This window comes from Trematomus bernacchii, unplaced genomic scaffold (assembly GCF_902827165.1).
Source record: "Trematomus bernacchii unplaced genomic scaffold, fTreBer1.1, whole genome shotgun sequence".
Lineage (NCBI taxonomy): Eukaryota > Metazoa > Chordata > Actinopteri > Perciformes > Nototheniidae > Trematomus > Trematomus bernacchii.
Genome location: NW_022987547.1, coordinates 8,906,354 through 8,932,506, shown reverse-complemented (window position 1 = coordinate 8,932,506; position 26,153 = coordinate 8,906,354). Strand labels below are relative to the sequence as shown.

The window sequence follows — 26,153 nt, the reverse complement described above, 5'->3', positions numbered from 1 at the left end:
ACCCTTCCCTCCAAACATTGAACACAAACACAAGAAACTTTTGTGAATTTTATTAAGAAAACAAAACCATTGGACATGATAAAAACCAAGCACTACTGATGGAATAAATAAGTCAAACCAAACCATAAATCTGTACAAGATCTAAAGTCAAACAAACTGGTCCCGATAAGAAAACAACAACATACAAGATATTATATCACAGCTCTTTTTTTCTTTGTTTTTTTAAAACACAGTTATGAGCAAACTATAAGCAATCGGCTCAATCAGGTGAAAGCTACAACATAGGTGAGATTTTTTAAACAGAGTGTACATAATGCTGTTTATAACTGTTAATGTCAATACATAGCATTTTAAGTTCCAGCGCTGCTGGACTGGGAATGAGGTATATGCTAATCCATCCTCTAAACTGAGACAATTGTTTTTTTTCTTTTCTCTCCATCCATGTGAATGCTGATTTGTTGAAATCTGATCAAGTAATTCCGCATCATGAAGTACTTCTTATAGCCCCTGTTATGTCATGAAGTCATTGGTTTGCAGAGATTCAATTCATTTCAATCCATATTCAGTAAATATTAATGAAAGTTAATGTGTGAGGTTGTTCATTACGAGGTCACAGGTCTGAATCCGCTTTTTTGTCAATATAAAGTTCAAGTAAATTGCACAAATCTGCACGAAAACCGAGAGCTCGATGCCACACGTGTATGGATTCAGTCGATAGAGAGCACCGTAAGGAGAATCACAAACCAACGCTCGAGCTAAAGACCCTTCTGTCAGAGATAGTAGCGATACGCAGAGATGAGAAGTGAGTCAGTACAGGTCATGATAGTGGAACAGACGGAAACCAGTCCCACAAACTGGTCTGTCTCTACTTTGGAGGAAGAAAGAAAAACGTCCCCTGATGTAGACACAGACCAGAGACTCTGATTCAGGAGGTTTGCAGATGTTTAAATGTACGGCAAATGTAAATGATTCTGGGTAGTGTTCAATTTCCAGTCTACAAATGTTTTAAAGGAATAGTTCCACATCTTGGGAAAAAACACTTTCATGACTGTGCAGAAAATATAAAGCCACAGTCCAAACATAGTTAGCTTAGCATAGCACACAGCCTGGAAACAGATAGTCTGACTCTTATTGAAGGTAAAAAAGTCCAACTTTATAATAATCTGGAAAATATCTTCTTTGTTTTCATACTCATAAGACAAAAAGCTTATTCCTCTAAAAGCTCATTAATTTAAACATTATGGTCTTGTACTTTTAATCTGTATAAAAACAGGAGTTTACAAACTATTAGGCTAGTTGTTTCCTTTTGTTTCCAGTCTTCATGCTAAGCTAAGCTAACAGCTTTATATTTAACATACTGAGTGGAATTGAACTCTTGATAAGTGATTATTACAAAAAAACAAGTGTTGCAGTTGATTATAAATATTGGATTATACTAATAAGTGATAATTATAAGGCAAAAAAACCAAACATGGCACCAAAATTGTAATTCAAAAGCGGCTTGACCTAAAGCGTGTTTTTAAATCGTAGCAACTCAAGGCACACCTTCATGATCTACGCTACCTATGCCTGTGCTCACTACATATCCAAGAGTTTATCTCGACCAGTACCATCTCCTTCTACAAACCACAAACTAACTTAAAAAAGATGTGAATGGAGAACTTTTCATGGATAGAGAAAAAAGACTTCCACTACAGCAGCAAATCTATCTGTGATCGATTGTGACATACCATAACAGTGCATTGACCCTCCTGAGAAAAAAACCCTAAACGTTTCCTAAACAAATATAGAACATTAGTCTAACAGGAGGCGAATCGGGAGGATTGAAGTGACGTGGTCTTAGGGTGGAGGTTCCCCCCGGGAGCCGCTGATCCGACACCCAGTTAGCCTCTATCCCGAGCTAACCGTTAGCAGTAAAATGTGTTAAAAACGGTTTCAGATTAGCGCCTGGGACCAACCTCGTCCTAATCTCAGATCCCCAGTGTTAACTCTTTTCAGTCACAGATGCAGGTCAGTGTTTGAGGGCTGGCCTGGCGGGGGGTCACAGAGGGGTCTGCAGCCCGGGGTCAGAGCTTCTCTTGGCATTAGTGAAGAAGTGTGGAAGGAAGCACGGAGGGGGGACCAGCGAATAGAGGTAATATCCATCCTCCCTCTGTGGCAGAGGAGTGTTAGGGCAGACTGGAGGAGGAGGAGGGGAAGAGAGACGTCTGTTCTCCTTTCGGTTTTGAGAAAGGGAGGTGGGGTGGTGAGGAGAGCCGGTGCGTCCATTAGCCCTAAATTATCTAGAGGTAATGGAGGGAGGGGCAGAGGGAGGAGAGGAATGACTCAGCTCCAAACATTTAACTCTCCTCAAAGTCTGGAGACGAAGACTCCAGTTTGGTTTTCTTGCTGGGTGGGGTGTCCTCATCTAGGTCCTAAAACAGAAAATGAAATAAAATAAACATGAAAAATATTAATCAGAGAGACTTTGTTTGATTTGCTGTGATTTTTGCTACAAAACCAATAAAATGGAGTAAAATAATTTCTAAAACATTAGATTTAAAGATGTTGTGGTGCTCACAGCATCGGGAAATAAGGCAGCAGTTTTGTTTCTTAAAAGATAGATAGTAATTTGCCATTGATATATGGTTTATGGTAGTAATAATAATAATAATAATGATAATTTCTAGTAGAAACTTCAAGAAATCAGATACTGATGAGTTTTGAAAGTAGTTTGGGGACGTGTTTGTACCTGAGTGGCTTTGCTGTCTGAAGAGTCCTTCTCCCCCGAGGGCAGAAGGTCTCTCTTAGCACTCGGTGCTCTCTCTGAGGTCTCTGATGAAGACGTGGTCTTACCTGAGGAATAAAGAAACATACACAAATTAGAACAGGGGAGCATTTATTTATCTGGCAGTGGAGGACTGAACAATGTTGTTGTAGGTGATGTGTTGGGGACGGCTTGTTCCTGACCCTTTAATGACACAGTGTGGTGGTGTGGAGTAACTGCACGGTGACATGGAGTCATTTCAGACTAACAGTTCAGTTTAGTTTAACAACAAGGATGTAAAGATCAAAACTGGAAACATTAAGATTTAAAAGCTGAAGAGAAAAAGAGATTATCAGCAAATATTCTGATTTATTTTTTCACGCGAGTCGTTTTTTAAAGCAGAAATTCCCCTAAAACCTGCTATTTTTACTTTCTCAACTACAACTATTTGCCGTTTTTCTTATGGCAGTTCATTAGTTTCTCGTTCAACAAAACAAGCAATTTGAAGTCACCGTTGCCTTTTGGAAATGTGAAGAGCGCATTTTAAGTATTATTTTCTGAGTCACATTAATATCCTATATTCATCTGTTGCAGCCCCTCTTTGCATAGATGGGTTCATCCGTCTAAGTGATGGCTTTTTGTTATTCAGAGGAGTTATAGAAACCTTAATGAATGATAATCGGGCGTGTGAGGAATACAGAGTCCACTAACACATTTTATTATAAAATATTTATCATTTTAGGTTAATCAGACAGCAAATGTTGCTGCCTTTTTATTATGTACGATGTGAAAAAGATTTGAAAAACAATATATTGGATATCTTATTTAGAGCTGAGACGATTGGACGAATTGTTAAAAAAGAAAGTAAAGAAAAAGTGCTTATTTTTTATTACAACCTGCTAGTTTTCTGTTAAATTTGTATTAAAATAAGAGCAAGTCGTGATGTTTCTGGTTCCGACATTAGAAGATTAGAGCAGAAAAACAAAAACAGGAAGTGGCTAATCATGCATCTGATCAGCCACACTACCAGCCACACTACCACCTGTCTGTTGAGTTAGAAAGAATGATGAAAATGAAATGTTTGTTGATGTTGGAGGTGTGAGGGTGACTGACCCCTCTTGCTGTCTGGGCTCTGGTCACTCTTGATCTCGCTGCTCTCGCGGTGAGACGTGGCGGTGGGCTCCGGGGTCGGGCTGGTGCTACAGCTGTTCTCCTGTTTCACCGGGGAGGAGTCAGCGATGGAGCTCTGGTTGCTATTGTCATCTAGAGAAGACGGAGAGGAGTACATTTAGTTGTTTTTGTAGGATTGTTAAACATTGTTAAATAAGAGTGAGTAAAAGACACTGCAAATCCATGCCCTTTAAGGCTTTCACTACGTACCGTGCATGTCCATCATCCCTGGAGAAGAGCTGTTCTCTGGAGTCGTCAGCTCTGAGCCGTATTTCTCATCTTTACCTTTCTTCTTGTTTTTGTTTTTCTACAAAAAGGGAAAAAGTATATGTTATAAAAAAAAAAAGCAATTTCCATGATTTACTGGAATATAACAACCTACAAACACGCCTGCTGAAAACATTAAGTTACATAGTGTGTTCACTTTAAAGGAAAATTATAACCCCTTAAAGAGGCTGAACTCACATCCTCTGATTTGGGCTCCGTCACTGGCACCCACTTGAAGATGCGAAGGGACGTGTCTCCAACAGTCACCCATTTCTTCTCCCTGTGTAGGATAAATAAAAAAGCTGACTCAAAGGCTATAGGGCATCATACAATTAAGAACATTACCTTGGTCTTATAGTGTTTAGATAGATTGTTAGTGAAAATGACACAATGCAGAAAGATAAAACAACTTATCATATTTTAGCAGCTAGAGTTGGGTGAGTGTAGGGCAGTTTTTTGCTAAATGACTACTCAATGTCTGTGAATGGAGACTATTAGGATTTACACAGCATGAGTATATCCCATTATTAATAAATAGACTATAAACATCACTACGGACCCCAAAAGACTCATGTCTCTGAATGAAATTACACCAAGGCTGTTACAATACTTTTGAATCAAATCAGCAAATATTCACATTGGAGTAGCTGGAACAAAAGGATATATGTATTCTTTGTATGCACAAATCCTTAAACAATAAGTAAATTAACAAAAATGGTTGCAGATGCATTTTCTGATCAACTTGATTCATCATTTAAACTCCAAATAATGAAATAGAGGCAAACAGTATAATTCCCAATTGAGAAAGTAGCATTTAGTTTAGAGAATATTTGTATACCTTTTTACTTCATATATATTAATGTCAATATCCTTTAAAAAAGTACAGACATCTGTTCAATTATATTGTGGATTACATTATTCACCTTTTAAATGTAATGTAATGAAATCAAATGTATGAAGAAGAATATAATGATAGTACTCAGAATAACTCAAATGATCTTCTTTAGTAGTAGTAGCATAACGTTTGAACACAACAGAAAAATAAGTATATTTGTAAAAAAGCATATTTGTACCTTTAATCTTAAAATTCAGTTTTACAATGTTTTTTATTTTAAATGTTAAAGACATTAAATTAATGTTATTTTCAAACCACCAACTTTTACTGACTTTGACCTGGGGACATTTGATTAAACAACCTGATAAAAAAACAACAACATATACATGTTGACACCAGGCGGGGTTACACACCTAATATAAACATTAACAATATATTCCCTGCATTACAATGTGTTTGTGTGAGCTGTTAAATGTGAATACAAGTGTGTTTTGTGTGAAACGTTAAGACTGAGTCACTACGTGTTCAGCCATGCTACTTCCCTCTCCCAACCCCCACCGTGCCTTCTTCTCTATTGGACCTAAAGGGCGACTCAAAGCGCTTAATTTAAAACTCCAGACGGACTAAAGTGCTCTGACTCAAGAGCGCCGTCGTCAAATTGTGTCCAAGTCAACAGTTATCGGAGGTTTCGGTGCTAAATAAACCCGCCGCCGAGCTTCAAGCTCAAACAGCGGGCAGCAATGGCTTCATGTGACTGCATCGAAATGGCTTCTGGGTTCAACCCTTTGCCGTTAATGGAAAAAACCGCTACAATCTGAGTGATACAAAGCGTTCAGACACCGGGCTGAGGCGGTGAGCAGCACGAGTGCGCCCCGGTGCACCTGAGCTGTAAGTACATCTGTTCAGAAATCATCCTTTTCTTTCAATTTCATCCCTCACCCCCGTCCCCTTCCCTCCCCCCCCCCAACAAGCCGAAGCCTTTCTCGTGTTAGATAACCAAGCCCGCTTTTTTCCCTCTCACTCTCTTACCATTTTCGTACTTTCTCAATAGCGGCCATAACCCGCTTGATGTCATCTTTCGCCCTGCTCCGGGTCTCAGCTCGGACCGACCTGCCCGACATTGCCGCGGTGGGTATAATATTTTTTAAAGCTCGCCGGCAGTTCAGACACAATGCAAACAGTAGAGCGCACAGAGGAGCCACTGCGCATGCGCGGCCTGATAAAGCAGAGGGAGAGGGGGGCTGGCTGCAGCTGCACTATGAAGACAGATCTGTCTCCCTGTCCCTGCTGTGTGGAGCACAACAAAGAAACTGCTCTCATCCAGCAAATACAGCTCGAAACTAGTAGAAGTTTGGTTTAAAACGTGGAGGAAGTACATCTTAAGTAAATAACATAAGAAAGATAAGTGGGAGTGTACTGTATTGCTTTCCATACAGGGCAGAAGATTGTGTTTCCCTAGGCCCAGTGGGAAACAAAAAATGAACATACTGGTACAAACAACAGAAGAAAGAAACAAAAACAGGTACAGAGCAAGTTACAAGAAAAAGTACACTTTGTGCAAACATATAGTACAATACACATTAAGTACAATAATATATTAATATAAATACAGGTAGTTTCAATAAATGTCAAAGTAGTAATAATAGCCCTGTGGTGAAATACGTTTTAATTTATTTTACCTAAGTTACAAAGTCACAATGTAACCTGCACTCACATCTGCACACTTATGTAAATATATTTAACAATCCAAATATGTATATGTCCATTCAAATGGTCAACGTTTTACCGTGATATATTTTTTCAACAGTTACTATGACTTTATCATTTTATATTCAACTTTTAATTTTTGTGTTATTTTAATTTGTATTCTATTTTATCTTTATTTTTTACCTTGAGTTAATCCTGTTTTTCACTCTGACCCTGTTGCTGCTATAAACGCATGAATTTCCCCAGGGATAAATAAAGTTCCATCTTATCTTAAAATAGCAATGCAGAATAGTCAATTTCAGGATAATACTTCACTTTAATTTTTTTAAAGAAAACATAATTAAACAATTTAGATATACAAAGAGACACCATTTTTAAATAATTTTGAATTTCTACAATATTAATACATTAATGTGTTTCCAAATGTTTAAGTTTGCACTGAAAATAAGATTATTTTTCTTGATAGAAAATGGTCATTCAAAAAAGAGACACAAAAAAAGACGGGTCTAGATTGCAGAAAGTGACATAGATGTATCTGTCTAAAGTAGATATGTGTTTTTCAAATATCTCTGTAGTATTATGTATGCGAGACTGAGAATGTGCCTAAAGTCCTAAAGTGCCAGTTTCAAAAAATGAGTAAAGTTTCTATTATTGAACCAAAAAGTTATATATATATGATGTATTTGGATGAATGTTACTACTACATGTATGTGTGTGTTGCATTTCCTGTATGTATTTGTGCTAATGTTAACTTCTTAATATACATTTTCTTATCAATAAACATAATAAAACTGTCAACATAAATGAGACACTGCAAAAATAAAAAGATGTTTACAAAAAAGACTACATTTAAAGATGAAATATTTCTATCAAAAACCCATCAGTACTCAAATGTATGTCAAATCTTTCGACTGCACGTAAATAGTGCACGACGCTCGGTGCAAGAAAAAACGTGTACGTCATCTCCCTGCGACACGTCAACACGCAGCTCTCCGCCAGATGAGCTAACACAGTGCAACACGGCGGATAGTGATAATAACACTTTCCAGACAGACTTAACCGGGCTTTTTATGGCAGAATTCTAAGAAGTGTAGCTGATATTGTTAATTACAAAGGAATTTATTTAATTTTGTGTTTAATTCTATTTGAACGAAAGCGGAGTCAGCAGCTCTGGCATGTGTCATTTTTTGTGCTGACTGAAGTAAACATCCACCGTTATTTGTTTTAACACTTAGGACTTCAGCTTTAAGGCTCTCTTGTAGGTGTCAGGATGAACGAAGAAGGTAAGTTACTTACTTTAAGTCATTTCCTCCCATGTTGTGGTTAGTATGATTATTAAACGTGTTTTTATATTTGTTTGTTGGTCAGAGCTGGTGGAGTATTTCAGGGCTCAGATGAGGAAAGACCCGGACATGGCCTCTGCTGTGGCCGCTATCCGCACCCTGCTGGAGTTCCTCAAGAGAGATAAAGGTGTGTGTTAATGCCAGCATCATTTTTACTTGTGTATGTAGTATTGGAAGAAGAAGAAACAAATTCTTAAGGTCACCTATTATGCTAAATCCACATTTTCATGACTTTTATACATAAATATGTGTCCCTGTTCCTGGTCCATTTATATAAAAACCTGTCTGAAAATGAGCTGATCTGTTTTTGGCCACTTTATGATGTCATAACGATTTTTTTGGCTTGTGTAACCATTAGCCAATTACCCCCCCCCCTCCCTATCACCTGAATCTCCTCCTAGAGCACCATTGCTCGTGTTCTTTTTAACCAAATATCTCTGAGGGGCGTGGGGAGTGGCTCCTTATTTTCATCTACAGTAACAGACAGAGAATCAGCACTTTTGAAACAGGGCTGAAACAGAGGGGTTTATGGGATGCTACAATGCACGATCTGTTTGGTAAGGGAGGCTGTGGCTCAGTGGATAGTGTGCTGGACTTCGAAGCAGGGGATAGCAAGTTCGAGTCCCACTGCAGTCAGCATGTCGTTGTGTCCCTGGACAAGACACTTCACCCCCAATTGCTCCTGTGGGGATTGTCCACAGTACTGAATGTATGTATAAAAGCGTCTAACAAATGACATGTAAATGTAAAAAATGTAAATGTATTTCGAGCCAAACACTTCAGAGACATGTTTTGTATATATCTGAGACCTATAATATATTGATGGAAAAAAGTATAATAGGGGACCTTTTAAGTAAAATAACTAATTCTACACTGAAAATACTAAGTGGGTTGGAGATATCCTGTGTTTTTTTCTGACAACCTGTTTTGTAAATCCTACCCTGCCCCTCCAGGTGAAACCATCCTGGGCCTGAGGGAGAGCCTGACGGGGGCCACAGACTGCCTGACAGGAGTGGACTCCTCTGTGGCCGTGTCCTCGGGAGGAGAGCTCTTCCTGCGCTTCATTAGTCTCACATCACTGGAGCACCAGGTGAGAGGCTTCTCTGGGACAGCTCCATGCTCCCAACCTAAACAACAGTCAACATCTCATGTCTGCAGTAAGCAAGGTAGTACAGAGGCCCCTCTCTTCAGCATTGTTTTCCTGCTTCCCTGGGCTGAATGTGCCCTTGACTCGCCTAACAGTTCAATGTGAAATAAATACAAAAATACTGGCCATATAAAGAGCTTCCAAGTCTAATTTCAATATAAGACAATATGGGATCAAATGTACAGACCTCATTTGATGCAAAATGCATTAAAATGTGAAGCTTCAGCAGTTTGGGTTAGCCAAATCAAGTATAGGGTATATTAACTATGTTAGAACTTCTTTCTCCTTGACCTTGTTCATTTGCTGGGATACTAATACATAGAGAATTCAATGCTAGAAAGACTTAGTAAATACCTGCTGGGTTTGTCCAGGAAGTTATGGTTTAATGGTCTGTGTCTTCATTGTAGCAGGTTTATAAAAGCTGATTCTGATATTGTCTCGACTAAATATACTAATGTGTCAATTGTAGTAAGGAAAAAGCTAAAAATTGATAATAATAATAATAATAAGTTTAGTATTTTCCACCACAATAACATTGCAATGTTAAAGGCTTTCAACAAACATCGAGGCATATCATTTGCAAATAATTAAACTGAAAATGTAAATGAATAAATACTCAAAAAATGTGTTGAGAGATGATTGTTCAGGTATTTTTGGAATTGTTGCCCCATTATTAAAAAATAAATAAAAAAAACCTGAGATTTCTTTATTGTTTGCTTAAAGAGAGCTATTTATGGGGCCAAGTTTGCTTGATTTAAAGGTGTGAAAGTCTGTAACTACTTTCTTATTCTAACTCAGCTACTCCCAGGCTTCCAGTATTTCCTTTTGCCTGTAACATATGTAATCACAAAATATTTTGTCTCTTTTTCAGGATCTGTCTCGCTGTAAAAAGGTGATGGAGGAGAGAGGAGAACTTTTTCTAAAGAAGATCTCATTGTCCAGGACCAAAGTCGCTAAGCTCTGTCACACCTTCATCAAAGACGGAGCTGTACGTATTTGTGTTACATACAAAATTCAAGTTACATGTATAACTGGGAATGACTCATTGTTTTGTAGATACCAATAAAGACCTTAAACTTGTATTATGAGCAGGTGTAACACTTAACTGTTGTGACTGAAGGCCATTATTAACCTATAGAAAGACATGTGGGTGTGGGTTGGTAGGAACAGAGCTTCATTTATGCCGACACAGAGTACACTGCACACACATAATGTGAAAACGTAATGACACATTTCCCCCTCTTTCCCCAGAAAATCCTGACTCACTCGTACTCCAGAGTGGTCCTGCGGGTCCTTGAAAAAGCTGCAGCTGAGAAGAAGCGCTTCTCTGTGTATGTGACCGAATCGCAGCCTGACTCAGCTGGGTGAGTGAACAGTGCCAGTAAATGTGTTTTTATTCTGAGGGGATACGCACTTATTGAATCAGTATTTTGTTATACTCAGGCGACAGATGGCAGAAGCCCTGAGAAAGCTCAATGTTCCAGTCACAGTAGTTCTGGATGCAGCTGTAGGGTAAATATATTCATCATCAGGTTAAAAAACAAAATAGTGTTGTACTTTGACAACATGGACATTTATCCAGTGTGTTTGTTTGTGTTTTCACAGGTATGTTTTGGAGAAAGTAGACCTAGTTATTGTTGGTGCGGAGGGGGTCGTTGAGAGCGGAGGGATCATCAACAAGGTGAGTTTGTGGAATAAATGACAATGTTAAAAATGTTACTGAATCAATTAGAAATATTTAAATTGTAAAACTTTCATGATACCAGCTGGTGAACCCAAAGATAGTTGTATCGTCGAAAAATCTTGCTTTGCGATACAAACAAGTAAACCTTTTTGACTTAATAATAAAATAACAGAAATGTATGTATTCAAACGTATCAATTATCTAGAATACATTTTTATTATAACAATCAAGGTGGAGCTGATTCCAACTAATTTAAATGTTGAGAAAAGTGAGAAAAAAATATATATATATAATTAGATTTTTTCCACCAGTCTCTAACAAAAAATAACTTGTTATAAGAGCTTTATAGAAGTCAGTGTTAGGATTTTAAAGAAGACAGAATAAGGTATTTCTGATTTAAAATCAAGAAAAATGTCACTTTATTCCAAAAATAAAATATGTTTAGGATCTAATTACACAACGGACTCAGATGATTTTTGTGGTGCTTCCGAAATGTAATGGCTCTGAAGGATCTGAAGTATGGAGTAACACAACATGGAAATCCTCAGGTCAATATATCAACATTGTACTTACTATTCACTTTTACAGATTGGCACTTATCAGATGGCCGTGTGCTCTAAAGCTCACAACAAGCCTTTCTACGTGGTGGCAGAGAGTTTCAAATTTGTCCGACTCTATCCTCTCAACCAACAGGACGTGCCCGATAAATTTAAGGTACGACAATTTAATGGAAACTTATTTGATGTTCTGACATTAAGAGTATTTCTTTACAAGTCTTACATCGTCTCCACAGTACAAAGCAGACACCCTGAGGAGCGCTCAGAACCTGTCAGAGGAGCATCCCATGATCGACTACACCCCCCCCTCCCTCATCACCCTCCTCTTCACCGACCTGGGAGTCCTCACCCCTTCTGCTGTCAGCGACGAACTCATCAAGCTTTATTTATAACTCAATAAAACCCATTCATGAAAAAGGTAAACACATGTCAAACGTTTATTTGATTCCTGCTTTTTACATGTAGAAACACAGCTGTTCACACACCCTCGCCCCCTGAGCCCTCGTGTGTCGCTGCTCCTGCTTTGTGTTTTGACTTTGGTCCGCTGATCTGAGCTGATATCTGATTCTCGAAGTCCTCCTCTGTGATTTTCCCTTTCTTAAGTTTCTTGAGGATGCGAGTGTCATTTAAAAGCTCTTGCATTTCTTCATCCTCCACATCAGAGCCCTGCAGAGAGAAAGAAAAACATGAGATCCATAAATAAATCCAGCCCACTGAAGGGATCATCGAGAGATTTCTTTTTTTAAATACCTCTTCACGCCTCCTCTTGGCGGACCTTTTTTCCCTGCGCTCCTTCTTGCTCCTCTGTTTCGACCAGGACTTATTCTTGATGAAGTTCTTTTTGGGATACGAGATCTTCACTTGATCTTTCAACTCGAGGAGCAACTTCTGTCTCAGCTTCTCCCTTTGCTTGTCCTTGTAGCGGATTTTGTCTGTGTCCAATGTCGTCTCCTTAAAATCAGGGAGTGTATCCCCTCTCAGCTCGGGCATCTTCGGCAGGCGGAGGAGGGCGAAGCCGCGTGCTAAGGTGGCCAAATCCAGATCTAGACAACAAAATAGAGCACAAAATGTTATATCTGTGTACTTTATGCACACTGCACAACTGAATCTGAATGTAGAGATGCTGTTTTCACCTTTGGACCTGAAGATGAGACTACATTCGTGTTTGGCGTAGGCCTGGACGTAGGACACGAAGGCTCTCATGCCTCTGTCAAACATGGCGCGGTCTGCCAGAGCTAGAGTCTTCACTTTGGGCAGCACATCTGGAACATCTCCTGAGAGGACCATCTTCTGGAGGGGGCACTGAGGAGAAAACGAGTCAATTATCATGTGTCCACTTCAAGTAACTTCAGATTTTGCAATTTGATCATTGGTTGTCAACAGGAAATGTTTCTTTCAATTCATGTTCTGTATATTAGGACCTACCCTGGGTGAAGCAGGCATAACAAGTGATGTTTCTAGCAAGATAACTCCAAAGAACTCACTTTCTGATTGATGGACAAAAAATTGACATAGGCCTCCTCCATTGGCAGCAGAAAAACGAGGGCATTGCCCTGATTGCCGATACGTGCCGTACGTCCACATCGATGTACAAACGCACTGAAGGAAAAACAAGAAAGAAAAGGCTGCCGTTTAAAAATAGAAACTTGATCTGAAGAAGAGCTTAAAAAATGACTACTCACATTTAGCTTATGAATTCATAGCATATCTCAACAAGTGTAAATACTGAACCATTTAAGACACACACAAAAGGACCAGCACTTCTACAGTGATGTATTTTGCAAAGACTTCGTTTTGCTCACCTGGCATTGCTGGGAGGATCGTACTGCAGCACCCAGTTAACATCGGGGATATCGATGCCTCTGGCCATGACATCAGTACACACCAAGATCCCACTGCCACACATTACCAATATGTTAAATTATATAAAGACAAGATTACACACACACACATTCATTGTAGCTGTGTCACCTTTTCAGGGCCCGAAAGTCAGCAAAGATCTTGTTGCGTTTGTTTTTCATCTTGCCGTGGATGCAGTGGACATCTGCTTTCTTGACCAGAACCTCCAGAGCCCGACCGTAGTACTCCACGCAGGCACACGTACTGGAGATGAGATAACAAGTGATCAGTCAGGAAATCCATATGTGACCAAAATAAATGTGACAGCATAATGTCTGACAGACACTGCAGGTGTTCAACGCTTTTTTCATGGCCAATCATTTTTAGAATAAGGCCAGATTTCTTCCAGATCTGTTGTTTGCTCTTCAGTTTTAGAGAATCTGATTATTTCCCTGAACAATCATTGATCTGGCTGTCAGATAATTGGTTGGATATCTAGTGTGAGAAAGTTTGGTCCGCTATCCTTTAGTTTGAGCAGTTTTCCAGCCTGATTGATCGTGGCTGCAGTCTAAAGATCCCTTATAAACCAGAGTGAGCTTATTTGAATTAAACTTCAGTAATATTTCACATGTTGTGGCTTAAACTGAATTCCGCTGCAGAACATAAACCATACTGTCTGAAACCATATGTTGTACCCTCTTCCTTTCCCTTCATTGCCCAAATTAACACTAACTAAATATCAACTTTTTTGATGGACATGTCTTATTGGACAAAAGCAGTTGTTTTTTTGCTGTGCAGATTTGGATTTATTTAAAGTGCTCCTATTATGCTATTTTTAGGCATATGAGTCTCAGATATATATATATATAAAAAACATGTATATGATGTGTTTTGCTCAAAATACCAAACAGATCATGCATTTTAGAGATCCCTCATATCCCTCTGTTTTAGCCCTGAGAACTGCAGGTTCGGGGTCCTTAGCTTCTTAGCTAGAGAAGGCGGAGCTAATGCCTGCTCAGAATTACATAGCAGATTCCGTTTAATGCTCCCATGATGAAACGCCATAAGTTCCAAACCACATAAAGGATTATTTCTGAAATAGTATGGAGCTCAAAAGCTTTTTCTCTTGCGGGTTTACCACAAGGTGAGTTTCTTTTTTTATTTCCTGCTTTTTAAACACATGTTCTCTCTCCACTACTGCGTTAGCTCTGAGTGTTAGCGAGGCTTGCTAATGTAAACAAAGACCCTATTACATCCAAAACAGTCGGGCATTATTTCTGACAGCAACTTTTCCGATATTACGTCATATTGGACGCAAATCTGGATCAGCTCCGTTGTACCCCCGTTTTTAGAGATTTGGGTACGGAGGAAAAGAGGGTTTTATTTTCTGACACTTGGTGAGTCTCCTTACACACCGGGGACACATATTTATCAAGAGACATCAAAAAGTGCATTTTGCATGATAGGTCCCCCAGGGTTCTTACACCTTTTCCAAAGTCAAATTCGAGCACTTTTCAAGCATTTTCAAGGTGCATTTTCAAGCTTTTCAAGCATCTTACAGCTGTTGTAAATTATATATTTATATACACATACTTATACTCAAATGATTATTTCCCTACCTCACATTAAATCAGATGTTCTTTATGCTATAAAAAACCAAATGTGTGTTTCATAATAGCATTCTACATGAGGATGAAAAATTAAAAATGTTAGAAAAGAAAACTAAGTTTAATATTTCAAAATGAGTGACCCATCTGTACGTAGACTGGGCATCCCATATAACCTGGCTGAGCCAATATAAAACAATCAGCCAAATAACCTTTCAATATATTATTGATTACTATTTTTGAGGTACTTTTAGGTTGGCAGTAAACACAAGTCAGAGGTAAATGGTGTACTTTGACTCCACTACATGTATTTAATACCTTTAGTTACTTTACAGATGTGGATGAATGATGTGAAATATAATCAAGTGTTAAATCAGACTTTAGTTCCACCTGGAGTAAATTCACAAGCTACTCTGTAGTATACAAAGTCATTCAAACTAGCTGCACCTTTACCAGCTTTGAGAACACTTTCATGATCAATCATTATAAAACATATCATATACAATTATTAGGGATGCTCCGATCGCCAATTTTGGAGCCGATCGCCGGAATCAGTATCGGCCGATACCGATATCGCTCTCTTTTCCTCTCTCCCCCTCTCTCTCTCTCTCCTGACAGCCCGTCAGTATCTCCTGCAGCTCACTGATCCAGTAATGAGCGACCCGACAGTGAAGAATAAATATATTTATAACTAGTTTAGCTTGTTCCAGAGGTAGATAAAATAGCTAAGTGTGTTAGGTCTAACTCTTAATGTGTGTTCTGCTCCGCTCACCGGTCCGTCACAGCGGGTGGAGCTGCAGGATTTCTGCTTCACACACACGTTGCATACCGCTATTTTATTGTCATTTTCGGACACTTAAAATACTGCCAGACTAGTGAAGCCATTTTGGCGAGCTTGTTTTGCCGCGCACAGAGAAAAGTGTCATGTATTTTACATGCAACGATAGCCTAATCTAAAATGCTCTACTACGGCGTACCTTTCGTGTGGTGTGTGGCTCGTCAGCGCAGACTCTCGCATCGTTATTGTTGCACACTTTGCAGGAGGCTACTCTTGGGCTTCGCTTGACCCTCGTCTTAGCCATGGCTTGTATTTGTCTTCTGCTAGCCAACGCTCGTTGAAACGGCAACCTCCTGGCATACTGTCATCTATCACTCTCAGAATGCCCAGGTCACACACGTAACAAATACACTTGCCGGTCACGCGCATAGCGCGGGAAGGCCGGAGCGGAGCTGTTTTATGTAAAAGCGAAGCAATTAAGCACGCTCCGACTTCTTTATTTTCTTTTAATCTAAAAAGCGAAGTAAAGCATTTACAATTTCAAGCACTTTATCCCAAATTCAAGCACCATTCCCAAAATTCAAGCACTTTTCAAACCTTGAAAACACCTCGTACAATTTCAAGCATTTTCAAGGATTTCCAGCACCCGTACGCACCCTGTCCCCTTTAATGTCCCTTAAGGACACTTGTTTTCACAGCCAGTACAAATGAATATATTTACACACACATAGCAATAAACAGATTTAGTCAGTACACAAAATCTTTATGTATGTATTCGTGAAACCCATTTTAAAATGTAAAAGGTTCTTAGTTTATCATACCTGAAGAAAACCAGGTTCTTCTCGTGCTTGTGTTGCCTTAGAAATGTCACCAGGTGGTTGAACTTGTTCTCTGATCGACATATCTGAAATGACAACATGAGTTTTTATGTCAATACATTTTAATTAGGAGCTTATTGATGAAAAGGTTGGAAGTGTTACTCACAGTGTAGTAGTTAGAGAGTCTGGAGGGTGTTTTCTGCATAGAGGTGGCAGCTACACCTTTCTCCTTGACGGTGATGCGCACCGGGTTTCTGAGGCCGGCCCTCACCAGCTTCTCCAGCTCCTGAGTCTGAGTCGCTGAGAACAAGCCTGTACGCCTCTGTTTGGGCAGGAAGCCCAAAATGTTGTTCAGACTGGACACAAAAAAAGAGTCTTTCAGTGGTAGAAAATACCTAAAATACTTAATAATTAAATGACATGTATATATGTGACCCGCTCTATCGAAATCAGTCGGAAGACGCGACGGCTCATTTCAAAATAAACGTGGATTTGCATAAAAAAATAGTTTTTCGGGGTTCGGGTGTTTTGTTTGATTTTAAATAAACAAAGTCTTGGTTTTCAGAATATTAAAGTTTTATTTCCAAAATCACATGATAAATACATTTTTGAAGCTTGTAAAGGGAAGATGACAGCTCTCACTCGCACGCTGCACTTCCGCTCCCCCTCCCTCTCGCTGAAATTATGAATGTAAGGCGTATAATAATCATAGATAACACGGCAGGGTCCGTTACAAATTCAGATGATAAATACAACTTTGAAGCTTGTAACGGCATAATTACAAGCGGAGAACGGAGTAACTTTACGTCACAGCAGGCATAACAACAGCCGGTGTTTCTCGTGAGAGTTTTCCCCGGGAAACCAACACAATACACACAAACGCAAAAATACACACACACACACAGACACACACACACACACACACACGGGCTTCCCCCAGACCAGTAATCCAAACGAAAATATTTTCCCTCCGTACTATTTTGATCATTTATTAGCCGCTAATAATCAATCAGATCGATGGATTCCAGAGAAGAGGAAACTTTAAAGGCCTTTTTCTCAAAATGATGACTCGGTGACAGTCATTATATAATGTGACATATTTTGCTTAATATTTGGAGTACAACAACAATCCTGATATCATTAGAAGCTAGGAATCTCCTCTTTCCAACCGTGTATACAACTCAAAATGTGTCTTCGGGTCAATGCGACTCATTTCGATAGAGCAGGTCACATATTTATATCAATAGATATAATATATCAAAATAAATGTTATAGAACTAAATTATTCTTCCATAAAAAGGGGAAAAGTTCACATTTAGTCAGTACCTGGCCTCGAACCCCATGTCGAGTAGTCTATCAGCCTCATCGAGAACCAGCACATCAAGACCCTTCACTGAGCTGGCCAGATCCAGACCGTCAGCCTTCCTCCTGAACATATCCTCCAGACGGCCCGGTGTCGCAATCACTATGTGTGCCCTAAAACACACACACACACAAATGTAACACTCATGGTTTATGATGCTGGCAATGGAATGCCAACATCTCCTCTTTGGTATCTAATTTAGGGGAAAGGGTTCAATTTTGTTGTTTCTAATGGGACTAGTTTGACGTTTTTTATATATACGCTTGTCACAAAAGGGGGGGAGGTTATTAACAGGAATGGAAGGTGGGGAAAGAGGTGAGACCAATCAGACACCTGTGAGCTGGGGTCAGGGAAAGAACTAACAAAGACAGCATGGAGAGAAACGGACAGAGGACTTAAAGGGAGTAAAAGAGAAGATAACTAATAGTTTAAACCCGTTTTGGACAATCTTTGCACCTATATTAAAGTAAAAAAGTGGTTCCAAGAACAAGTTGGATTTCCTGGACTTCCCAGGGCAACATGGAAGGCAGCAGGGTTTGGATGAATCTTTTTTTGTATTTCTTTATGACCTGATTGTAGCTGTGGATTTCCTGGTCTTAGTTGGATCTACAGGTAAGATAAGTATTTTTTCCTACAACTTGCAAGGCTATTTTTTTTTTTTTTCAATGTTAAAGTGACTGGGTTAGGATTATTCTCCTGTCTGGTGTCTAACTTTAAAAACATTGTGATCAAGCTGCACAATATCAGTCGAGACGAAGAAAATAATACTGCTCTCATTCCTGTCTGTTGATACGAGCCAATTAGCTTAGCATAAAGACCGCAAACAGGGACCCTCACTATTAAAGTCATAATATGTTATATCTAGTGCATACCCGTGTTCCTTGAACTTCTCCACATCCTCTATGGGGTTGGTGCCACCAATCAGTAAAATCTGCCTAAAGAAAAAACATACAAGAAGCATTTTAATTAATAAAAACAAACAAAATAGGTCAACATGATGAGGAGGGCACAGTTATTTCTCTAAGGGTTGCAATTTGTTATTTTAAGTTAGGACTACTTGAATACCATTTACAAGGTACATTTTCTCCCGTTTTGACTCCCACTTGATGTTGTACTTACGTAAACTGTGGGAATTTTTGAAGGAACTGTTTCATCACTTCACTGATCTGAAGAGCCAGTTCTCTGGTGGGAGTGACGACCAGGGCGCCGACCTGCAGAAAACAACATGTACAACAAGACTGAGCATCTAAGAGACTGGAAAGCTCTACAGTGACAGGTGGAAGGTAAATATAAGTATTGAGCGTTGGTTTCCTCATCACCTGCATCTTCTTTAGCTTCTCTTCTCTCTTCAGGAGCAGCTCAATAATAGGAATGACAAAAGCCAGAGTCTTTCCGCTCCCAGTCACCTGCAATGGTACAACATTTAGTGAGCTGCACAGGTAGTACTGAGGAAAAATATTCGCGAAATTCTTGAAACTTTTTGCAGAGGGTAAGTAGCATTTAATAGACTGTACTTTTTCAAAAACAAAAAACAGGAATAACTAGTGGTCAAAGTACACTGGTTAAGTATTAGCATCAAAATATACTTATAGTAAAAACTGTAAAAATACTCACTTTACAGAGCTATGTATAATTGTGCAAAGAAAATGGCTAATTGACATTACTTTATATACTTTTAAATAGCTTAAACTTTAAAATATATACTTTATTAGGTAATTTATATTTGGTATTATTAATCTCAATCGGCAGTGACTAATACATACGAGTTTGGCTATCATTTGTAGTTAGATGAATGTATTTCGTTACACTTACCGCCTCAGCAGCCACATCTTTGTTTCTCATGAACAGCGGGATGCAAGCAGCCTTGAAAGAAACCACAATATTAATCAGATGTATTTACTGATCAGTGTTGTTGAAGCATACAGTCAGTGTTAAAGAGAGGCAGGTTTAAAGTGTTCATGTTACCTGGACAGGTGTCATGTGCGTGAACTTCACTTCCTCGAGCGTTTGTAAAATCCCCTCGTTGAGTTTTACAGGTAAACTCTCCCACGTCCCCTCTGTGGTGTTATCCATGTTGTTAATATAACATTCAACACGGTTTTATGCTAAAGTTGGTAGCCACCGCTGGGCTGACTCTCCACGCTGCTCCTGTTTCCGGGTGCTCAGCTGTTTACAGACCGGGTGGGAACTGAAGCGGTGTCACGAGAATCGTTCCGCGTAACCATGTATCTCTTTCCATTTTTTATTTTACTGTAAAATAGCCATCATGGATGGAATAGACATCCATCTACATTAATTAAGAAGAAGTAATATCTTCCTATTTATTTATTATTTTACTTTTGGGTATTTTAATTACATTTTCTTTTGTATTTTTGTATAGTCATAGACTGTAAAGGTGATTGTAGTTCAACTGTATACACATCCCTCAGTAATATTCTTTTGAAAAGTACTCGATGCGTTTGTCTATGACAGTGAATAATTAATTAAAATTATAGTATTTTTTGAAAATCTACCCGGTAGTATTCATTATGGAGTGCCTTGGTATTTTTGTGACTTCAGATGCATATTATGCTTTAATACTGCATCTTGCTTTGGACAACTTTTTAACGATAATTCAATTTATATAAAAACACAATTACTTTGGAATTCATTTTCAACTTTAAAAGGTAGAAGAGGAGCATTTGTTTGTATAGTATCATTTACATATGAGAGCACTCTTCAACAAGTCGAGTCAGATTCTTGGTGCCTTGAGCAGACATTTAGACTTGTCATAGCAGGTAAAACGAATCAAATCAACAATAGTTCAGTAACAGCTTTTACGACAAGGAAATTCAGCAATTAATGTTCTTTAAAAGGCTGTGGGATGTAAAACTGTCTAATGTACATTTTTATTTTAATTCCTCACATTTGCATTCAAACTTTCTTAAAGACGCCACCACCACCGGTTTAAAAAAGACACTCAAGTAATTGTACAGAATATTGGCTTTATTATGAAACCTGGGGCTTTTTTTCCACAGACAACCATTCTACATTTGTACAGATCCATTTATCAGATTTAGTTGTTGTAATCACAAAAAGGAGAGACTGTGTACAGAGCAGTTTACCTGCCAGAGCAGTTTACCTGCCAGAGCTCACCAAAGATTGTTTTAATAAAAAAACTGGAGCATATTCTGTGACACACAACATGCATGATGTGTACTAGATGTGAAGCTACTGTCCTGGACGTACATTTTTTTTTACCTTGGTGGGGAAATAAACAAGTAAAAGATATTAATTTGAAAAGCATCAGCCACACAGCAGCATGTCACAGGATATGCTCCAGGAAAAACAAACAGTTCAAAATTGTATACAATCATATAATTTAAAATCCCTAACCCCAACAAAAGAACTATAGTAGAAGCAACTAAAGCACACAGCAGTCATTAGGTGTCAGAACCCCCAACCACCCACCCACCCACCCTCAACATGTAACATGTCATCTCAGTGTTCCTCCACACTTTGCTTGGAGTTTCACTCCAAGTAGTTCAGTTTAAAATCACACAGCCTTAGCTCTTCAAGGTCTTACAGCTAAGTGGAACTTTTCAAATGTAGGTGTTCAAAAATTAAATCAAGGCCAAGAAACTGTTACCATTTTCTGAACTACGCAGGGAATCACAGTTTCCCTGCAAAAGGTGTCCACTGAAGCCCCCTTCCCCACAGCGTGGATTGCCATGAATCAACAGACCGAGCTAGAAGCTTTAGTTTTCCTTAATGATTAGCTGCAGTGTAAATCCTTCAGATATTTAGATGCATTTATCAGGAGTGCAATTTGCTGTTTGAGAGATAAACCCAATGTACAGATTTCAGATATCTGCCAGTACATTGTCTAACTTGGCATAGATGCTGCAAACAAAACCTTCTGCATCTCAGACAAAAAAAAACATCAAATGATTTGCGTTTTCATGCGTGTCATTTTTATCACTTGAAAGGGTCCCATTTAAATTCTCCAGTATAAAATCTCACATTTATCCATGTATTGATCCTGGACTGAGGCACACCCCTGTGCTTCTAATGTGGATCCTTAAATTAATCAATTGATGTGCATATCTAAGTCTTTTCAAACTGTCGTTACTTAAAATGATGAGCCTCAGTCATTCACATAGGTAAAACTGTATCGGCAAGTAATTTGTACTTAACTGTAAATATAAAACAATATTGGACAGAAAAATATTTGACACAAAAAGTTATAACTAATGAAATGACATCTATCCCAGAATTTTTTGGCCATTCGTCCCAAACAAACACTAATTACATTTATAAAGAAGGAACCAAACAGGTAACAGGTGAACAAAACTTCTGAGATCCAATCATATTTAGGCTTTACTCAAATCTGCCGGTCTCATTTCCAGAGTGTAAATAACTGTCATGGTGTTGGAGAAATCAGTGAAGGACACAGAGGGATCATTTAACCGCACTAAACCACTCGCCGTACTTCGAAAAATCTCTTCAGGTAGTAAATCTGTCCGAGTGTCATTGCCACCAGAACGAGAGCTTCGAAGAACGACCACAGCACCACTCGGCTGTTTGTGTTGTCGTTGACTAGAAAGAGAAAAGAAGACGGGTTCAGGATATAAAAACAAACATTTACAATCTGTTTCTACACAGTGTAATTGGCTCTAGACTCACTTGCTCTGTGTATCCTCTCTCGAACCTCCATGTACTCCTGCTCATGCTTTACAGCCGTCATAGCAACCGCCAGCTCGTTGATCATCTCTTCCAGCTTGTTTTGGTGCGCTGAAACAGGTAAAAGTGATCATCAGAAAAAGGGCCAGAACACAGTTGATGTGCACACAAAAATACATGCATGAGGTATGCAGTACATGCATAACGGATGTCATTGTGATGTATGTCGCAGGTGATGCTGCGCCATCACCAGAGACATTTTTTATATCATACATGTTCTTACTGTGCAAATAGTCAAGCCATTCACAAACAATAAAACTTCCTACGCGTTTATGGAATGCACAATATTAGTTTAAGCTACAAAACAACGCTGGTTAGAGAAAACTCTGCAGTGCATCACAAACTCAAAAGTCTATTTCACAACAGCAGTTTTGCCCTGTGCCCTACCATCCCAGCTTTCACCACCTACGAAGAGGAACAGAGTGCCCAAAATAAAGTCAAAAAAAGGGAAAGAAACTATCAAACAGTGACACATGGTCAGCAGAAAAAGAAACAAGTGGTTTTGCACGCTGGATGATCTTTAAAAATCTGGCTTGACATAATGCCATATGGAATTTCTTAATTTCTCTCTTCACAGGCATAAATCAAAACATGCACCCCTAAAGTACCTTCTGTCTCCATGTCCTGTCCTTTAGGGGCCTCTCCGATATCAATCGTGAACATGACAATCTTGGGTGTCATGGTTGACATCTTGTTGCTGAAGCAGAACTTGTAGGTTCCGTCCATGTGTGCTGCCACAGAGTATTTCCCACTTGACTCCCTGTCGCCTTTGTAAATTTGCTTACCATCAGGCCCTGTTATCTGGAAGGAAAATGCAAAATATGTGAGTAAAAATCACTGCTGCATGAGAGCACACTTGTAACATATGGCAGCAAGATCTGTGTACATTAAACCCATCATTTGCAAGTTATACCATAGCACCTGTTTCAAAGAAATAAGTTAAAGATGATAGTACATGTTTTATTTGGATTATACTCAAATACATTATTGGCTACATAGTGAGTCCGGCAATACTAGCATAACTAAGCCGGACATAGTGCTAATGTTGCACTTCCTGTATCCTAATGAATCATTCAATTACAATATTCGGGTTTAGGTAAAAGAAAACGGACCGAATAATAAGATATTATGTTTTTGTTATTCAACTTTGAATTACAATAAGTTAACATCCATCAACTGGACTGCAACTAGTCCACTTGACGTTACACAGAGAGACTGCGGAAGCTAACACTAGCTAGCACAGGCCTTGTATGTGAGCATCAGGTTTAAGTTAAAAAACAAAACACATTCCTCCACATTAGGTGGCTGGTTTATCATCTCACCTCCACATCGATGTCCAGGAAGCCTCCCTCGGCTACCTCAAACATGAGGCCCATCTTTGTGCCGGAGTTGACCCGCTCATAGAAGCACTCCTCGGCATGGGCGTCTATGCTAACGAAGTAGCCGGACGCAGTGGAGGACAGGACGGCCAGCAAGACAACCAGCTCCGACACGGTAAACATGTTTCAAAGGGTTGTATAGAAAGCTTCACAATAAAGCTGTTGATGTAGAGAACACTCCTTGTTTCAGTGTATCCTGTAAGAGTGCAAGATGTCAGACGGTATGAGTGAAATTGTTGCCGGGGAGTAACGTTAGCCGCTCCAGCATCGGCTGCTGTGTACTGCTCTCTAACTGCCACGTACAGGCTTAAACGGCATCCGGAGAGGGCCAAATGTAAGAGTGTGCTGTCAAAATGTAGTGACTCTTCACCTGTTTAGAGAAGATCATCACAACTCGGACATTCACAGTGGTGTAAAGTAACCATTCACTCAAGAACTGTACTTAAGTACAATTTTAAGAAACTTGTACTTTACTTTAACAGTATTTCAATGTAATTGCTACTTTGCTCTTCTGCCCCACAAAAAAGTGTACTTTTACTCCACTACATTTATTTAATACCTTTAGTTACTTTGCAGATTTGGATTAATCATGTGAAATATAAACAACACTTTCCTACACTCTGGTACTTCTACTTTGACTAAAGTACAAGATCTGAGTACTTCTCCTACCTCTGGATGCTGGAAAAAGTACTCAAACCATTTCATATTCATACCAAACAAACTTATACCACAGTTGAAAATACTTCTCTACAACTTACTTAACCCTTGTGTTGTGTTCGAAAGCTGTTACCGTTCATGGTGTTCGCGGTCAATTTTGACCCATGATTTATCTCAGTCCAAAACATTCAAAAAGAATGACTATCATCCAATATAGTTTTAACTACATCATAACTAACTTATTATGCATTCATAACCGTAAAATCCTGTTGTAATTTTATTGTATGGCCCCACAACACATTACACCACATATTTAAGTAAAACATGTGATTAAATTCACTCATTATATTCCCTAGTGAAGACAGTGGATAATTATGTTATCTGACAATAGACTAATATATGATACAATTTCCCCCCAAAAAGTTTTAAATGATTGTTAAAGTGGGGCTGGGGTGCCTAAAGTCAAAGATGAATCTTGATTGGGCCAAATCTGACCCCGAGTCACCCAAAACAATGCTGTGCTGGGTCTTCCCAGACCTGAACACCAAATTATACACTTTTTTTTTAGAGACCTTCAGACTTGGCTAAAATTGTCAAAATCAGTTTTGTAGTGTTTATATAGCTGTTGCGGAGGATACCATGAAGCCTTGTTCCGATAAAAAAAACTAGAGCATAGTTATTATATAATTTTAACTTGAAATGGGTCACGGGAGACCCGAACACAACATAACGGTTGGGAAAGGCTTGTAAATATAGGCTATCAGCAATATCTCAAGTAAAAGTAATAATTATCCATTAAAATGTTCCACGTATGTGTCTATGGTTGATTTCTACTGCTTGCATTTCACTGCTAAAGCTGTCTAGGACTATTTTTACTCATGTACACATTTTTGGGTAGTTGAATCTACAGCAATAGCCTACATTATATTATTTATTTGGCTTTATTATAGGTAGAGAGCATGGACAGATGTTAAAGGAGCAACTGTAAGAGATTCAAAATGAGACAAAAACAGCCCTGTTTTCAGCTTTGTTACGATGCATTTTCTAGCTGACCCAAGAGGAGGTTTTAAAGTGTATTTAGCTTAAGATGCATAATTATTTCTCAACCCATGAAGGAACATTTCAGCCTTCAGTTTAACACAAATATTTAAAATAAAAATCAGCATGTCAAGAAATGCACATGGTTTTCTTTGCACAGGAAGGGGGAAAAGTACTAAAAGTAACTATAGCTGTCAGAAAAATAGAGCAAAGTAAAATGTAATTGCAAATGTAGCATAACATGGAAACACTTAAGTAAAAACAGGGAGCTTACTTTTGTTTTTAACTAAAGTACAATCTAACTTGAGTAATTGAACTAAGTTATATTCCACATCTGACATAGACTTAACAATACTAGAGAAGATCATAGATTTATTTTGATGTAATCACTTTTATTTTTGTCCATAAAGGTATCTAACTAACATATCTGGCACTTACACCACTGCTAAATTGTACAATTATTACCAACATTTCGTTTTTTGACATTTGAACATTT

General features: G+C 38.8%; 4 protein-coding genes across 4 annotated transcripts; 1 reads left to right on the top strand and 3 right to left on the bottom strand.

Annotated features, from left to right (window-relative positions):
* Positions 1–35: 35 nt before the first annotated feature.
* bcl7a (BAF chromatin remodeling complex subunit BCL7A) lies at positions 36–6,219 on the bottom strand. Its single transcript, XM_034123058.1, has 6 exons — positions 6,048–6,219; positions 4,382–4,463; positions 4,127–4,223; positions 3,860–4,009; positions 2,732–2,835; positions 36–2,414 (listed from the first exon to the last, which is right to left on the bottom strand). The coding sequence occupies exons 1-6, from the start codon at positions 6,137–6,139 to the stop codon at positions 2,340–2,342; spliced, it is 600 nt and encodes a 199-aa protein (XP_033978949.1). The 5' UTR covers positions 6,140–6,219; the 3' UTR covers positions 36–2,339.
* Positions 6,220–7,658: 1,439 nt separating this feature from the next.
* Positions 7,659–11,883, top strand: eif2b1 (eukaryotic translation initiation factor 2B, subunit 1 alpha). The gene is made up of 9 exons (XM_034123053.1): positions 7,659–8,008; positions 8,094–8,195; positions 9,022–9,158; positions 10,087–10,203; positions 10,467–10,579; positions 10,659–10,727; positions 10,821–10,896; positions 11,488–11,613; positions 11,693–11,883. Exons 1-9 carry the CDS (start codon positions 7,996–7,998, stop codon positions 11,846–11,848), a joined length of 909 nt encoding a protein of 302 aa, XP_033978944.1. The 5' UTR covers positions 7,659–7,995; the 3' UTR covers positions 11,849–11,883.
* Positions 11,869–20,035, bottom strand: ddx55 (DEAD (Asp-Glu-Ala-Asp) box polypeptide 55). Its single transcript, XM_034123052.1, has 14 exons — positions 19,827–20,035; positions 19,674–19,724; positions 19,181–19,267; positions 18,981–19,072; positions 18,734–18,796; positions 17,825–17,974; positions 16,665–16,854; positions 16,502–16,584; positions 13,428–13,559; positions 13,259–13,351; positions 12,941–13,055; positions 12,590–12,758; positions 12,207–12,499; positions 11,869–12,122 (listed from the first exon to the last, which is right to left on the bottom strand). Exons 1-14 carry the CDS (start codon positions 19,932–19,934, stop codon positions 11,934–11,936), a joined length of 1,815 nt encoding a protein of 604 aa, XP_033978943.1. The 5' UTR covers positions 19,935–20,035; the 3' UTR covers positions 11,869–11,933.
* Positions 20,036–20,825: 790 nt separating this feature from the next.
* Positions 20,826–24,271, bottom strand: tmed2 (transmembrane p24 trafficking protein 2). Its single transcript, XM_034123051.1, has 4 exons — positions 23,906–24,271; positions 23,192–23,384; positions 22,527–22,634; positions 20,826–22,439 (listed from the first exon to the last, which is right to left on the bottom strand). Exons 1-4 carry the CDS (start codon positions 24,083–24,085, stop codon positions 22,315–22,317), a joined length of 606 nt encoding a protein of 201 aa, XP_033978942.1. The 5' UTR covers positions 24,086–24,271; the 3' UTR covers positions 20,826–22,314.
* Positions 24,272–26,153: the final 1,882 nt, after the last annotated feature.